Genomic DNA, 17,678 nt, shown 5'->3' with positions numbered 1-17,678 from the left:
CTGAAGAAAAGCAAGATCTACTCGCGCTCCCCGATGACTACTCGCTGGCCCTTACCATCCCGGCCAGTATCAAAGACGCACCAGGGTTGGCATCCGTCTTTCGAAGGAAGTTTGGTCGAGTTGCAGAACTTCAATGCCAGGTGCCAGCTCCCGGTAAAACCTTGAAACTCCAAGATGCATCACGTTACCTTTTCTATCTGGTAACAAAAGACACTGCCCGTGACCAACCTACCTACCGAGATGTATGGGAAGCCTTACTTCAATTGAGAGGACACGTACTAGAGTCCGACGTGCAAAAGTTAGCCATGCCAAAGTTGGAGTGCCGCCAATTAGATTGGAGGGTTATCCGAAATATGGTGGAGGAGATCTTTAAAGACACCGAAGTCCAGGTGTTAGTCTGTTGCAATCCGCATAGTTACTGGTGCGGAGAGAAAACCGTCCCTTGTCATTTTTATACAACTGGAAGTTGTAAAAGAGGGTCTAGTTGCCGATACCAGCATACCGTTCCAGTTCTAGTCCCGACAAGGTTCCAGGAGGAACCGTCTTTTGAGAGGGGGGCAATGTTACGTAAAAATATGAGTCATATTACAAACCTGTAAACATGTTTTTATTCACATGTTTATGTTTTAGATTGAACGAGAGGCTTCTATTTACCTGAACGGACCTTCCAGAAAACGGTCGAAACGATGACCCGGATTGACCTTCTAGTATAAACAGGCTGAATTCTCGACCGGCTGTGTTTTGATATATAATAACGGAGCTTTCATGGAAGGGACGGTTAATTCTGAAGACGCGCTCGCGAATTTAATTGTAGCGTTCGTATAAAATAAATTATGTATTATTAAGTGGTTAAATAAATTAATATAAGTTATCGTGCTTTTTAATAAATTAAAATAAGAACCTTTTAATAAAGACATTATAAATTGAATAAAGACAGCAGTTAAATAAATTCTCATTTCAGTATATAATCAATAGCCTAAGATATTAAAATAGATTTTATTAATTGCGTTAGAAATCATTATTTTACAGGAAAGCGATTTTGCCAAAAACAAAAAGTATACATAAAATTAATACTTACCACTCGATAGGTATTTCGAAGGAACTGCACTTTTTATGAGTTTTTTAGATGTCACTGTTGCATCATAAAAAGATGTAGATTGAAAATAATTTTCACAAATATGATATAGTTTTAAGTCTCCAGTTAAATAGGTTCGCACATTTTCATTTCCACAGTTCTCCACCCACTTTTTACACCTATCTTAATTTTTAACGGGAAATTTAACACTACACCGTCTTTTCTCGATAGATTACAATTTTTATACACACAACGTGTCGTTGTAATTTTAGAGAAATTCATTTTTGACCAAACAAATAAATCGACTGGAACACAAATAAATTACGAAACAAATTCAAAATGCACAGTTTGCAAGTATTATTATATTAAGGAATTAAAGCGAGAGACCAATATTTACGTTGAGAATTAAGGGGAAGTATTATGAAGAGAAGAAATCTTTTATGTTTAACCGTAGTGTAATTTTCTCTCCCGAAAATAGATTGCGAAACTGTTTTTGAGAACAGAATAGTTGCTACGTTTAATTTGTGTACGGCTGCAGATCTATTTGGGTTATTCAATCAACGATTATATATATATATATATATATATATATATATATATATATATATATATATATATATATATATATATATATATATATACTATTTTATTATACCTATATTATCTAGTATAAGATGTTTGATTTGTATAAAAAACTGATACTCAATTCTTTATGGATTTATAAACCCCGAATGGTGATAAATTATTTTTGCTCTGCCATACAGCCAGTGATAAATCGAGCTACCATGTGTGAATCATGAGAATGAAATTCTCAACGCAAACCTTTCTTCTTCTTCTTCTATATTTGGGAATCTGTTTTGACCTTACTAGTTGTCACGAGAGGAACGGCTAGGATGATGATCTGGGATTCGTCCGCTAGGGACCTGTTGAGCTTTTAAGGAAGACAGACAAATTTATTTTAATTCCTCTTACTCTTTCATTCTTTTAGTACTTATGTTGTCTACAGACCCCTTTCCCTGATATGACTTAGAAGTTTTTGTTATGTCAACTTCAAACCGATTGTGACTTTACCGATTGTGACTCTAAATTAAATTTAGGCGTGTGATACGCGAAGCTATCAACTGACAACCAGGTACTTAATTTCTTTTCTTCTACCCTTATTACTGCTAGTTGAGTTTTATTTAATTCTTTGTGACTTCCACTTTGGCATATGCCTTTCATTGTGATTAAGATTTTATCCAGTGTTGTTAATTAAGCTATTTCGATACCGTGATTTTTTTTAATTTATGTGATTTTATTAGATATTATTACCGTGATTTAATTAGAGATTTCCTAAAAATATCTCGTTCTCTAATTTATCTTAACGAAATACTCATGAGTACCGATCTCGATCTTCATTAGGCATTTCTTTTGTATCGAGGTCTACCTTAAATAATTTTATTATCTTGACGTTGGGTTACATCATTTCTTAATGATCTTAACGTCTTTTCTATCTTGAACTTCCTTTCGAGGCACGTTCCTCGAATCGTTTGAAGGGTATATATAAAAATGTATTCTTAGGTTTTAATCGGAAACCGTTTTCTTTCTTCTTCTTCTTCACCAGTTTCCTGTCTTGGGAGGGGGCTGTATAACATTTTTTTATAATTAAAATATTAAATAATTTTTAATCCTTTTACTCCTGTTGCTGAGACGCCGATGGCCGTATTTGCAAATAATATATAGGTGGTCGTGTTTACCATTAGGAAATTCCAATGGAATCTACCGACTATCTCAAAAGACGGAAGGTCCGACTTATTAAAGACGCGAAGTAGTATACTTTATTGTAGGGCTTAGCTAATCCTTTCCGGTGCCAAGAGGGTCCTTTTTTGATAAATTTGATAAACATCGTCGAAGGCACGTTATAGTAATTTTCTGAGAGAACGTAATTCAGGAAGTTTTATGTTTCTCACGTTTCCAATTACTAGTACCGTTCTTGACCCCGAACCTTTCGAACCTTTTATCTTCCTAGAAATGGATACAGGCCAGCCTGTCATTTTAAGTGGGGACCTTATTTTTGAGGAAGCTTGTGAAAGTTTGAGAAGGGAAATTCACTTCTGGCAGCGCGATCTTTGCGTAAAGATGCTTGCTGATATTACCGTCTCTGTGTTATCTTACCTTCTATGTGAATTTTTGCTTTAAGTGTGTATACACTTAAATGTTTCAGTTCTTAATCTAATACCATATTAGATTAAAGATTGGTATAAACTACCTTTAAGTTAATTAACTTCAGTGTTTAATACAAGTAAAGTATTTAGCTTCATTGAAGAGTGCAGCAGTCATCAAGACTTATCGTAAGTTGTCATAATCATTTTATCTTCAACTATCTGGGCGAATCTCCGTCGACTATTTCTTCTCCTGTACTTAAGGTTAACTACTGAGTTAACATTGAATCAAGGAACATTTAATATTTTCATACGAACTTTGAATCAGCTATTAAGAACTTCTAAATTACGAATATTTAATTTTAATTCTCAGTTAATCATTAAGCAACAGTGCGATATAGATAATTATCTTGAAACCAAGTGCGGGTGGTTTATTTGTATAATACAGAATTCTTGAAACCTTTTTCTATTCTTTAGAATTTAAATTTAATCATTTTGTTATTTGTTATAATTGTTATACATTTTTAACCCATTATCTCGAGATAAGCCCATAAACAGCAAAGAGAGATTTATATCAACATTAGTTGAATTTTCTTAAATATTATCAAGCTCTCTTTGCTGATAATTTAATTTGTGCCTAATTTTATATATTTGGAAGATATAAGGAAGATATTTGGACCAACCCAATGCAGCGATAGTTCGTGGAGAATTAAAATGAACCACGAGCTGGATGAACTAATGCAGAGCGCAGATATTGTCAGATTTGTAAAATCACAAAGACTAAACTGGCTTGGTCACCTAGAAAGAATGCCAGATAATCGAGCTGTAAAAGTAGTCCAGAGATGGAAGCCCCAAGGAAACAGAACAAGAGGAAGGCCCCGTAAAAGATGGATAGACGACGTAGAGAGGATCTTAAAAAAATGAACATCAGGTAGTGGCGAAGGAAAGTATCCGACAGGGCAGAATGGAAGAACATTGTTAAGCAGGCCAAGACTCACAAAGGGTTGTAGCGCCATTAGAAGAAGAAGAAGAAGCCTAATTTTATTATACTTCATTTGTAAAGGTATTTCCTAATTTTAATACTATTTATTGTTATATGTATACCACCATTCAATATTTGATGGTGCATTTTTTCACATATGTGTACATTCAGCTGCCTATATCATAGTGGAATTGAATATATTTTGTTTTGTTTTATCAATGAATTTTATTTCTCGACTCCTAATAAGTTTCCTGATATATCAATACCTCTGAATGTTTGTTTATTATATTCAATAATTATTATACCTTCGACCAGAAGAAAGATCAGGCTGATTAAGTTTTGTAGGTAAGTAGGTGAACGGAGTCCACCTTATATATTTATTATTTGTTTATATAGTGAGCTAAAATCTCCAGAAGTTATGTCGTATTAAGATTTGTGAGGTAAAATGTAAAATTATCACTTTTAGTATTATTAGCTTAAAACAATAAAAAAAGAAATATTTAAAATACATATTCTATACTATATTTATATCATACAGTATTAATTATTCTGAAGCTATTTCCTTGTGGCATTTTGAAGTAATTACTATTTTAATGGGAGTAAGCCACAATTGAAGCCAAATACAGTATTTGGGAAAAAAATAAAAATTGTCATACAGAAATTTTATTTAAAAATTTAATTTTCATACTAAAAGCAGCTTTCAAGGTCATATATATAATTTATTTTTCAAGTAAAAAATATGTATACGTTTATAATACTACCAGCTTCTTTAAGTTAATGTAATAATATACTTTGAAATATCTCAGAATATAATAATAAGCATAAAGTATTAAAATAACACAAAGTATTATTTTTATTGCAATTTTATGTGTTTGATTTTTACTTACTAGAACTTTCAGTTATCAAAGCCCTTGGTATTAGATGAGCATCTGTATATACTGGAAGTAGGTTGCTATCAATTTTCTTATGTGGACTTAAAGGTTTAGGTCTATATTGCTCTGAGAGACCAGTAACCTTTTGGCTAACTGATACAGCTCCATGTAGTTTCAGTTTTTGAGTACTTGGATACCTAAAACAGACAAAATAAATATATATATATATATATATATATATATATATATATATATATATATATATATATATATATATATATATATATATGTATATGTATATATATATATATATATATATATATATATATATATAAATACGTTGGAATTATCGGGTAAAGTGGTCTGTAATGAAAATCTTTCTTTTTTCTAAGATACTCAATATTTCGCTATTTATTTGATACGTTCCTCAGGACTAAACTGAAACAATTTGAACATTACAAAAAATGGCATACAAATACATTTAAAAACACTCACAGAAATTAAAAGATTTCGAAAATAAAAACTGACATTGAACTATTTGAAATATTGAATGTCAAGATTAAATTGTCGTAAGCACGTTCGTTACAGCAATACGATAAAGAATTAAAATTACTTCAAATTTAAAAATAAAAATAACAATAAAAGAAACGTTAGAAGAATGATATTTCTTTGATGAATTATTAAGGTTAGTTGTTATTAAGGTGAATGTTGTCTATTTTGAATATTTATAAATTTTGTTCAATATATTACAATACATGTTACTTAACTGTCCAGTGTCCGTTTTATAATTTAAAGTGTTTTTTATTTTTGTTAATGTAATACATCTCAAGAAATAATCTACTTTTGTAGTTATCTTCTTTCTTCTTCAAGTGCCATCTTCGTTCCGAAGGTTGGCGATCATCAGGGCTATACGTATTTTCGAAACTGCTGACCGAAACAATTCGTTGCTGCTACAGCTATACCATTCCCGTAGATTCTTTAGCCAAGAGTTTCGTCTTCTTCCTATGGACCTTTTTCCTGCTATTTTCCCTTGCATAATTATTCGAAGCAGTTCATATCTTTCGCCTCTTGTAATGTGTCCCAAGTATTGCAGTTTTCGTTTTTTGATCGTAAATATGACTTCCTTTTCTTTATTCATTCTTCTCAAGACCTCGACATTTGTGACTCTCTCGGTCCATGATATTCTCAGGATTCTGCGATACATCCACAGTTCAAATGTCAAATGCCTCTAATTTTTTGGTATCAATCTTTTTCAACGTCCATGACTCCATTCCGTAGAACAGCACAGAAAGTACGTAACATCTCATCAGGTGAAGTTTCATTTCAAGGCACAAATCTCTTCCGCAGAACACTCTCTTCATTTTAGTGAATATGTATCTGGCTTGTAGTTATCAGTATGTGCCAAAATGTGAGCTTTGTTATAGTCTAGCATATGACCAGTGTTTTCATCGTACTCAACTACTGCGCAAGTTTTTTTTCCCAAGCGGCAATCACTTTTATGTTGTGTGATGCGTTGTTTTAGCCATTGTGATGTTTGGCCAATGTAGCTATTTTGACATCCTAGACACGGTATTTCATAAACAACATTACTTTTATATAAGGTTGTATAGGATATATATATATATATATATATATATATATATATATATATATATATATATATATATATATAATATAAAGTTTTATTTTGAGGTTGCAGTCATTAATAGGGCAGGAAAGTGAAACTCTTTGTTCTTTATCAAGCTTTCGCAAAATTTATTTGCTTCTTCAGGATATGCTAAAATATGGTATCAGTAAATACAATGAAATTAGAATTAAATAGCATTGTATAAAACTAGTATAAAAACTTACAACATGAGGTTAATCCATTAAATTTTCAAATTTACAAAACATTAAAACTTAACTTATTAAAATTATATAGTTATGTAAGTACAATATTTTAATTTTATTTAATTTTGTACAAATTCATTATGACATTGATTATGTTGATGTTTGATTTATGTCAGAAAGACACTCGTTTCTGTTTATTATATTTTTTGTTGTTAATAACTAACTATTAATAATAAAATATTGCGATGTAGATAATAAAAAGAGAAGAAAGTGTACAAGATGTTACAAAATTTTAAGAAGAAGCATGACTAGTAGAAAGGCCGATAGAAAAGTTAAAAAAGTTAAAACATACTGTGAAGAATGTGATGGCAAAACTGCAAAATGTCTAGTGTGCTTCAATGAAGCACATTAAAAAACAATTTTACTTATACAGGAACTATTATTGAGTAAAAACGTATTATAGTATGGGAAGTCGTAATAAATGATAGTTTCTAGTAGAACGTTTTTATTGTTAATTACCTCCGTAAAAGTGAGTTATAGTATTTATAAAAAAAATGGATGTAAATAATATGCCTTCGACATCTAAAAAAGCTAGATGTGAACATAAACGTAGATTGACCACTGCCGAATTACAATCATTGTTAGAAGCATCTGGCGAGGACGATATAGATTAAATGAATGGTGGAAGTGACTGGAAAGAGACAACACAAATAGAATTTAAGACTTTTCTCGGGCTTATGTTCCATATGGGGACAATTAAGATGAACCGTCTGAATTACTACTGGAAAAGTACGGGTAACTTCTATAATAGTGTTGACTTGACTAGACAATTGCTCATAGCCCAGATTAAGAAATAACCAAATAGACAATCCTTACTTGTCAAAGAAACTTAAAAAACGTGAAGTGGTCAGTATTTACAGTCCAGAAGGAATATGTGTAACCAAGTGCAAAGATAAACGAGACATATACATGATATATTCAGAATTTGGTTATCAGGTGGTTAGAATTAGGTCAAGAAGAGGATTGGTATCAGAGAAACCTAAGTTAATTGCTCAATATAATAAATATAAATGTGGTAGACTTAAGTGAACAAATGCTGAACTACTATTCATGCGAACATAAGAGTCTAAGGTGGTACAAAAAGTTAAAAGTGCATATTTTTCAGCTTATCTTGCTGAATGCATATTTCCTATATAACAGTAGATATCAAAAGAAGATGTCCCTTTGCGATTTTCAACTTTTGGCCATTGAGAGTCTTTAAGGACCAAATCCCAAGTATCTACCTATTAAAAAACCGGTAGTTAACCATTTACCTCAAAATTTTTCAAAAACTGTTTTACGAAAAACTAGATGCTGCAAATTATTTTCAGTTATTCATTCTAATGTAAAAAGTGTAAGTTTTTTATTATTTTTTATATTCTTCTATACGAATTTTTAACTTTGGAAACAATATTACAAATTTTATAATTATAAATAAAAAATTATACGTTTATATAGTTATTTATTATTTTAATGGAAAAATGTAATAAACTTTACCACAATTCTCTATAAAAAAAGTACCTACTAAATTTAATATGCATCTAAATGAAAATATACCTATTCAGTTCAAGAATCCAGCCTGCTAACCGGTCAGTGGAGTTTTATTTCGTTCTTTGAACTCAACCCAAACCGATCGATATTATGTACCTACCGTGTTTATAAATATAGGGCAATATATATATATATATATATATATATATATATATATATATATATATATATATATATATATATATATATATATATATATATATATATATATATATATATATATATATATATATTGGCAACATCTTTCGAAACTGCATTGATACAAAAAACAATGATTTTACGTATAGAGGTTAAAATGACTGTTAAGTGTAACAAATTAAATATATAAAAAAATCGAAGTATTTAAAAACCGACAATGGTGTCAAGACTAAAAAGATACACTAAACGAATATACACGACTTATATTTAGAAAATGATAGATTTCTTGGTGATGCTAAATTACTGCAACGTGAAAAGAGTTCAAAATGATAGCGGGATGTATATATATATATATATATATATATATATATATATATATATATATATATATATATATATATATATATATATATATCCACGGCATAAAGTGGACTCCGCCCATGTTAAAATTGAGGTTCATCGATATATGGAGCGTACTTGACCATTCCATAATAATATTGGCTCTGTCGATTCGTTAACATGCATAGTTTCATAATTTTTAAAAATTTTGTGGAGCCCATAAGTACTCCTGTATCATGAATGTATATCGCTTAGTTCACGTGTTATTATAGGCGTCGTTTAGATCTTTTTCACTGTATATTGGAACCATATATAAGTATATCGGTTTAAGTAAGCTCTTAGTATATTTCCAGGGTATATTCTGAACGGTTCATACTGACTCCTTATTTTTTTTTATCATTCATACGCATTACAGTATATATACTACCAAATACCTGTTGTTGGTAGGTACGTGCTTCTCAAAAAATAGCTTTATAGATACAAAAGAAGAATGCTTAATTTATCTAACAAGAATATACCACTTCCCCAATATTACACACTTCTGAATGTTTTATCTTCTATTTTGGGGTAATATGTAATCAATAAAAGTGAAGCTAGTGTCAAATTTGCAATGATTTTTATAAGCAATAGCTTACTGACTGTACTTTATATGTTCAGTTCAAATAATTAAACCTTGTCACTTCAGAAAAGAGCGATTTGAATGGAAAAGTCAACTAAGAAGGTGTGATGAATCTTGTACCACCCCACATTCACACAAGTTAACCGGTGTTTGCAGGTAAGAGTCCTCCTGGAAGATTTTAGGAAAATAACTACCATTAGGAAGTTCCTCTCGAGGATTCAGATGGCGAGGAGCAGCTTTTTTTTGGTATATCTTGCAGATGTGTTGATCTAGCCAGTGTTTTCTCGATTTTAGTTATAAAATGGGCTGGTATTCGGGGAGTGGATGTTGCGAATCTAGACTTTGTTTCTTTCGTTCTTTAGCTACTTAATATTCGCTGAATTTGGCTGACTAATTTATAGCTAAATCTACGTGTTAAGTATATGTTGGTGTCATCCATACTGGCAAGGTATATTCGGTAGCAGAAGCATAGAGTGCAAGCGTCTACGTTTTAAGAGTGGAAGGATGTGTTTCTCATTTTTAGCTGACAAGTTTGCGGAGAATATTATTTCTGGTCCTCAGTTTGCCTTTTAGTTTTAAACAAAGTTTTGTGAATGACCAAGTGTGATACAATCTATCTTCAAGGTATTTATAGCAAGTCCAGAGTTTAAGGATTCCATGACACTATTGGATGTTCAGATTTGTGAAAGCGTCTCTGTTAGGGACATTAAAGGAGCACACCTGGGTTTTTCTGGGGTTTGGATTAAAATTGATTTATAGTCTATTTTTATTGTGTTTCAGGCATGCTTTCGATTTTTCTCCACTTCAGCAACAAAAGTTTTTGGTTGTGCAACAATAGATGTATCGTCTACATAATAAAAGTCCTAGTATTTACTGGTATGGATTGATGGTTTGTGTAGATGTTATACAGTGTAGGTGTCATTATGCTACCCCAAAGAAGAACGTTCCTCTGCGTTCTCCATCTACTATTCTTACCATTAAGTGATACTAAAAATCTTCTGTTGTGTAGGCATACGCGGATAATACAAGTAAGTTTATTACCTAAGGGGATATCACATATATTTTGAAAAAATGCCCTCTTATTTGGGGTGGAGTAAGCGGCATTTAGATTGACAAATACCACTCCTCATACCCGATATCTATCTGTGTTGGGCAAGATTAAGTATTTGTGACGTACATGATTTTCCCTGTCTATAGCCACTTTTGTCTTTTAATTTTGAGTTTCTCCCTTATTATCGGTAAAATTATATTAAGGATTATGTGCAGAAGTATTTTATATAGCTGACAAAATAAATATATTAACTGATAGCTTTTGTGGCCGTTGGAGTTTTTGCCAGGTTTAAGCAAAGCAACAACTTTGGCTTTGCTTTGCTTGTCTGTAGACTTTGGATATCAGTAATTGTTGTGTTTTTGTTCCAAATTTTATAATTAGCTTTGTGCTCAGATCTTCAGGAACCGTAATATTGTTCATTATATACGTAGATAGTGGATCCAAGCTCATCGTTAAAAGGTTCCCTCAGATGACTGGCCTTGTCCTCTCTCATTTTAAGTTTTTCTTTGCTACTATGCTGGCAGAGATAGCACTTTCACATTTATTATGTGGTTTTCAGCGATCAGATTATTAGCAAATACCCTAGGTTTGGCCCTCTATGTGTTTCCTGCACTAGAAATACGTCACATTTGTGCTAAGCGCATATGTCTGATAAAGTTAAGTAAAGTAAAGTGTTTTTATCTCTAGATATGCCCTTAATATTTATAGATATAATTAGAATAGCTGGTCCTAAAAAGGACCGATTTGACAAGAATCATATTGAACGGGTGATTAGCCGATTAATTAATTATTCATTACCCAGGGTATGCCAGACTGCGTGATCTTATTAGTACTTAAATTTTCGTAAAGCCTTCTCTTTTGAACCCATAAGAAATGGCTAACCTTTAACTTTTCATTAAAAATTTAAATTTTACATACTGTTACTTTTCGACGATATTTCGAATCAGATATGTATAGTAATCACCGTACTTAATATAGTATAGAGATTTGTATAGTAATAACTGTAGTTAATATAGAGTCTCTTTGTGAAAAGTAAATGAGTTTGTAATATCGGTCACAACTCATATATGGAAAATAAGGACATAAACGGTTAAAATAAGTGTACAAAATTTTAACTAAATATTTTGGCGCCATTGTTCAGGAGATGGGTTTATCCCAAAGATCAAAGGTTACATATATATTCCAGGTTCTCTTTACGTATTTTCATTACTAAAAATGTATATTTAAAATAAAGGCCTTAAGGTATCTTCAGACATCCTCTATGGACATTAGAATCTATGGAAATCAGCAAATTAAAAAATACAGACATAATTCTGAATGACCAACTTGAGACAAACAGTTGCCCCCTCCTCAACTTATTCAGTTACAGACTATAACGTGTAAACTCATACCTGTTTTATTGTCAGATAAAATGAATTTCCATCAAGTAACGGTCGAATCCATCACTTACTAAAAGAGTAGGAAAAGACATCTTATGCTTTAGAATACGGGTGCTTTATTACAAAGTACCCTTTCCTTTTGGCAATTGTTTTCTCACTTTCTCAGCGATGGGTCTCCCTTTTCCTCATCAATAATGTTCTCGCTCGATACTATCTGAATATCTTATTCTACGATATTTAGATTTTACTATGTGCTCTACATTTGGTTTTATCTCTTATTAATTTACAACTATGACAAAATTTTTATAATATCTGATGCATTGATATTAAACTGGAGTAGAATACTTGGTAGATAATATTGTTACGAACATGCATTCTACGTAGCCCATATAACGGTTGCAGCCCGGGACGAGGATGATCTGTCCTTCTAGAAGCAACGGGAACTGTCGACCGCTGTAGAGTTCGACCCGACAAACGATGAGACGAATTAGAGGTGGACTACGTCAGAATATTCTAGTACATAATAACTTTTATATATAAGCATACCTTCTATGAGTTAAGTTAGTTGATAAGATATTTTCGTGGTGTAAACTTATAAATAAATATATTTATATAAATTCGAACCGCTCGTTTTATTTAAAAACGTTACAATATTTATTTGTTTTGAGTATACTTATTTCACAACCTAGTACATAAAAGAATAAATATTTGTGTGCTCAGTGCTTTCTAAACCTATAAAGCATAAACAGGCCTCAAGAACAGGCCATTCTTAACATTAAGAATGTCCAATCTCTGAATTGAAGATTTTATCTCAAAATATGACTGTGTTTTGTTATACAAACATTATTCTTTTCTGAGATACCGGTATAAATATGGATTTTATTATGGATAAAAATAGCTGTGTTTTTATGCTGATTCATTCACCTTTTGTAAGTGAGTTAGGAATAACTACTTTTTGTATTTTTAGAAGGCATACTTTTTATGGTAATACCCAATTCGAAAGGAGAAAACCAGTGAGTTTTAGATTATACACAGACATTCTTCTTCCTTTCTCTCTATATGTTATATAAAGGTCATCGTGATAGTATAGTCAGCACGCAACAAGGTTCTATTTGCTTTTCTTCTTTTTGTCTCCTCATTCCTATTGAAAACTCAGCCACGTAAATAATGTTTTAAAAATGTATATATACATAATATTTCTGAAGTACCTTTCCGGGGATAACTTTTTTAAGCCTAGTTCGTTTGATTACATGTAATTGATTTAATAGATCCCAACAGATAAGGATAACAGGTGGTTGTACAGGCACGTGTTGTGTGTCGGCAAATATGATGGGTCGGTAGGTAATCTCATTATTCCTAAATCTGACCATATGTTACCTCCTTCCTTCATTCGTGGACGTCCTAAAGGCATTTTTTTCTTTTTGGGCATTCTCCCAGTTTAACTTGACAATGCAGTTATTAGAGAGCCTTTAGATGTAGCCAGCACAACTTTGGCTTTGAGATTTAGTTTCTTGTACGACGTTGCTACCTTTATATATCTGTTTGACCTTGGCATTTGTTCCGGTTCGGTATTGATTAGTATTCGGACCTTTGTAAGTCAGAAAATACTTCTGATGGCTTTTCTAGTAATCCTGATCTAATTAATACCTGAGTTTTACTTACATTGCTTTGTCAGCATTCTCGTCACATATTCAGTCAACAGCACTGGTTTAATAACTGTTTTATATATCCTGATTTTAGGGATTCGTAATAGACTTCTGGATTTAAAAGTATTATGAGCGTTATATATACATCAGTTAGCTACCTGAATATTCAATTGTATTTCTTATGTGACAACGTTATCTACGATACCTAAAACACTGCAATCTTTTAAAATTATATGGGTTTATTGTTACGTTATGCCCCACTTTACATCCTCTCTTTTGTATGTTAAAGAACATTTATTTGGTTTTCTTATTATTGACTATTTTTTTTTGCTGCTAATTCTATATCATTCTAATATTATATCTATAGATTAAATCCGGATAGCAAATATTTTTTAGTTTCTCGGAGAAATAATATTTTAACATACAAAATCCTATTAAATTGCCAAAACCTTCCTTGCATATTATATTCACTTATGAGGAGCAGCAGCAATATCAGTACCATAATAAGGCGTATAGTCCTGGACTGGCTAATCGTTGGATAATAGGAAGCATGAGTGTAGTAGTTTTAATGTTTTCGGAACTGCTATTTGGTATCGGGGACAGAGATATCAATACCAAGTTAATGCATATAGGAATTGTTGCTTGAACTTTATTATTATTAAACAGCACTATATTTCCTAGTAAAATCGTCATGACTTTACAGTAAGACAAATTTTCGAACGTTGGTTATGGAAATATCATGTATATACCACCGGGTTCCCTATTTCAATATCCATATAATGTCCATGTAATAATGATACGCGAAACAAAAAAAAAACAGAAATGAAAATAGCCGCCAAGAAACTCTGTATTATAAAACAGTCGAATAAAATACAGATTCTCGATTCAAATATTAAAAAAATTAATGAACAGCTTAATAAAATAGAAATAATGCCTATATAAAATGCAATCCATTAAGTGCCCAAGGTACAAAGTACTCCTAGCATATGCTAATGATATTGATCTCATAAGAAACTCTCTTCCGTCCGCAAACGACATCTTCAACAAAGTGAAGAGAGCACGAAAAATGTTTCACTTAAAATCAACAAAATGAAAACCAAATACAAGCAAATCAACAGAAGAGAGCAATTCAATACATCTAGATAAAATATTAAAGTCAACAACTACAATTTCGAAAGTATGGAACATTTTAAATATCTTGGATCAATAATCACGGTTAATAATAATTTCACTAAAGAAATACAGAGCATAATTCAAACTTCAGACCTATTTTAATACATGGATGCGAATCATGACTAAAACAAATAAGGAGGAACTCCAAATATTTGAAAGAAAAATAGTAAGAAAAATTTTTTAACCTCATTATCATATCGCTACAAATTCGTATAGAATAAGAATACATACTGAATAAAGGCTCTTATAACGATATTGTTCAGGAAAATAAATCGCTTAAGGTAGATCGGACACATGCATAGACGCCAAGATGTCAAACTTGTAAAACTGGTATGGAAGGAAGTTAGCACAGAAGAATGCCACTTGGCGTCTCAGTATGCCATGGAGAGAAAACATCCAATCATATCTTAAAAAATTAACATCTCATTTGATTGCAGATTCGTGGAAAATCGATCATATTGGAAAAAAGTTGTAGTTAGCGAAGACCTACCCAGTGTTGTAGCGCTACGTAATGATGACGAAAAAAGAGAAAAGAGAAACAGTGACAAAAAGCAACAAAAATGGACTAATGGAGCACAGCTGCTTCAAAATCTTGATAAGAAATACAATGGATGATTGATGGATTCGAGAAATTTGAGACTTGAAAAAGGCACTCTGCCGAAACAGCTGTAGTGATAAGATACAATTAATTTTGTGGAAGTTTTGAAAGCAAAGTGTTTAGTATTTTATTGTATTATATGATATTATTTTAAAACGAAAATTATAAAAAAAATTAGACAGATGATTTAATGCAGTTATTAATCGGATGACATTTATGACTTTTATTATATTTTGATAATCGTTACGAATCAAATCTTTTAGTGACATAGGTATTATTCTTTTAATTTTTACTTCTCATTTAAAGTCTATATTTTATTACTATTTTTAGAGTAAATATATGATTACTAAAAACGAATTGATCAAGAGTAGTGAATCGATGTCAAGAGCCGCTTATCTATGAAGCTACCCTACACGACGCCATCTTGTGGCGCTAGTTCCGTGACGCTCACCTCAGCATTTTACTGTAGAGAGAAAAAGTAATGCAATGCCAATATAGAAGCTTCGCTTCAATAATATGCCATAAGCAACGATATAAAAGTATTCTTGTCATTATATTATATTACATACTATAATATTAACAAAATTTTTCATAATACATTCTGATATACGCTTTCTCTTGCCGCTAACGAACAGAAGTTTTTATTAACTTTTCAGTAATATAATTATGGAGGTATTTAGATTTTTAACTTCTTCTTACCATAGTGCTAGAGTACAAAAGTAGTCATACTCTACTGTATCTTTTTCATGGGGGTTCTATTTTTTAACTATGTGATGGATTCTCGTTTTTCAGTTCGTATGAATGCAATACTCGATACAGCCGGCTGGGGTCAACCAACAGGTTTTTTATATTAACGTTCAGTTGTTATATTTATTCAATTTAGATATTTTTTCCCAGAGAGTTGTGTAGGGGAATATTTTACATATTTCAATTTCCAAGCTGTTTAATCTAAGCTATCAGTGAATAGTTTAAGATAAATATTAGGTTTTTATGGGATTAGGTCAAAAATATTGGTTGTGATTGTGATGAGAATCACATTTTTAATTAATTATTAAGGTTTGACATTTTGATTTCCTTTCCGGAAAACGTTCTCAAAAAACGTTTTTTATACAAAATGTGTATACACATTTTTACATAATTTGTACAATAAACAAGGTTAAATAGTGAAAATCGTATCGTTAAATATTAGTTAACTAAAAATGTAATTTTCATCTCAATACCGACCAATAATTGTGGCTTAATCACACAAAAAAATAATATTTGACTTTGACCATGCCATAAGAAAGTAGTTCACGGAACCTCGCTAAATAGTTTAAAAAAATCTTATACAGAAATTTAAATTCTAAATAGTATGATGGGTAGCCGACGAAAAATTCCGGTACAGTTGATTTTGCTTTGTTTTTTTGAACAATCTTAAAAAGTAAAAAAAATATTTTTTTGCTTATAAAACGTTTTGTATACATTCTAAAGAAAAATAATTCAAATAAAAGTTGTAGAGCATAAAAAGTTTTTTATGTAGAGAAATACCAAATTAAAATACATAAATAATTGAGATAATTCCAAAAAACCGTAAATTCTAAGATATTATGTTTGTAGTAATTTATAAATGTTAATAACTTCGTTTTTGCCTAACGACAGGATATAGCTACTTGAAATTATGGCAATTGATGAGTTATTAAAGTGTGCTAAATATCAAGCAGATCAAAAAAAATATTTTACAATTTATTCAATTTGTTTATCACAGAAAGCGATTATTTAAACAACTGTACTTGTCCAAACAGTATGACTCTACAAGTATTTTGTAACTTGCAATCGATTCTTTGCGCCTTCAGTTTTAGGGTATATTAAAAAAACTTTAACATATTAAATTTTTTATTAAAAAACAGTTTGAATAGGGGACTTTTTAGCTTTATTTTTACATTTATATTAACTTTGATATTTTTTGTGTGTGTGAGAGAGAGAGATGGCATTAGACAAAAAATCTTTTTGCCACAGAAAATTGTTATAAGGATGTTTAAATTTTTATTTTAGAATCGTTTATAAACTTGATTAGAATATTATATATAGATTTGTCAGAATAAGATAACAGATTGCTGATGTTAACTGGTAGGCTAATATTGAGATCAATTAAATCTAGATATAGGCTTCGAGTCTGTTCCCTATAATTAGGACAATCGAAAAATAAGTGGTTCAAATCTCCGACAGATTTACCATCACAAGGACAGAAAGGGGATTCATAGATTCC

The 17,678-nt window shown here is 31.2% G+C and overlaps 1 protein-coding gene across 2 annotated transcripts in view; it reads right to left on the bottom strand.

Annotated features, from left to right (window-relative positions):
- Shrm (shroom) overlaps positions 1–17,678 on the bottom strand; it is a 1,116,164-nt gene that overhangs the window by 519,353 nt on the left and 579,133 nt on the right. For both annotated transcript variants that reach the window (XM_072540517.1, XM_072540518.1), the window contains exon 8: positions 5,086–5,267. In XM_072540517.1, the coding sequence (XP_072396618.1) occupies positions 5,086–5,267 (182 nt within the window). The remainder of the gene's footprint in view (positions 1–5,085; positions 5,268–17,678) is intronic.

This window comes from Diabrotica undecimpunctata, chromosome 8 (assembly GCF_040954645.1).
Source record: "Diabrotica undecimpunctata isolate CICGRU chromosome 8, icDiaUnde3, whole genome shotgun sequence".
Classification (NCBI taxonomy): domain Eukaryota; kingdom Metazoa; phylum Arthropoda; class Insecta; order Coleoptera; family Chrysomelidae; genus Diabrotica; species Diabrotica undecimpunctata.
The sequence above is the reverse complement of the archived record's forward strand: the minus strand, read 5'-3'. Positions and strand labels throughout refer to the sequence as shown.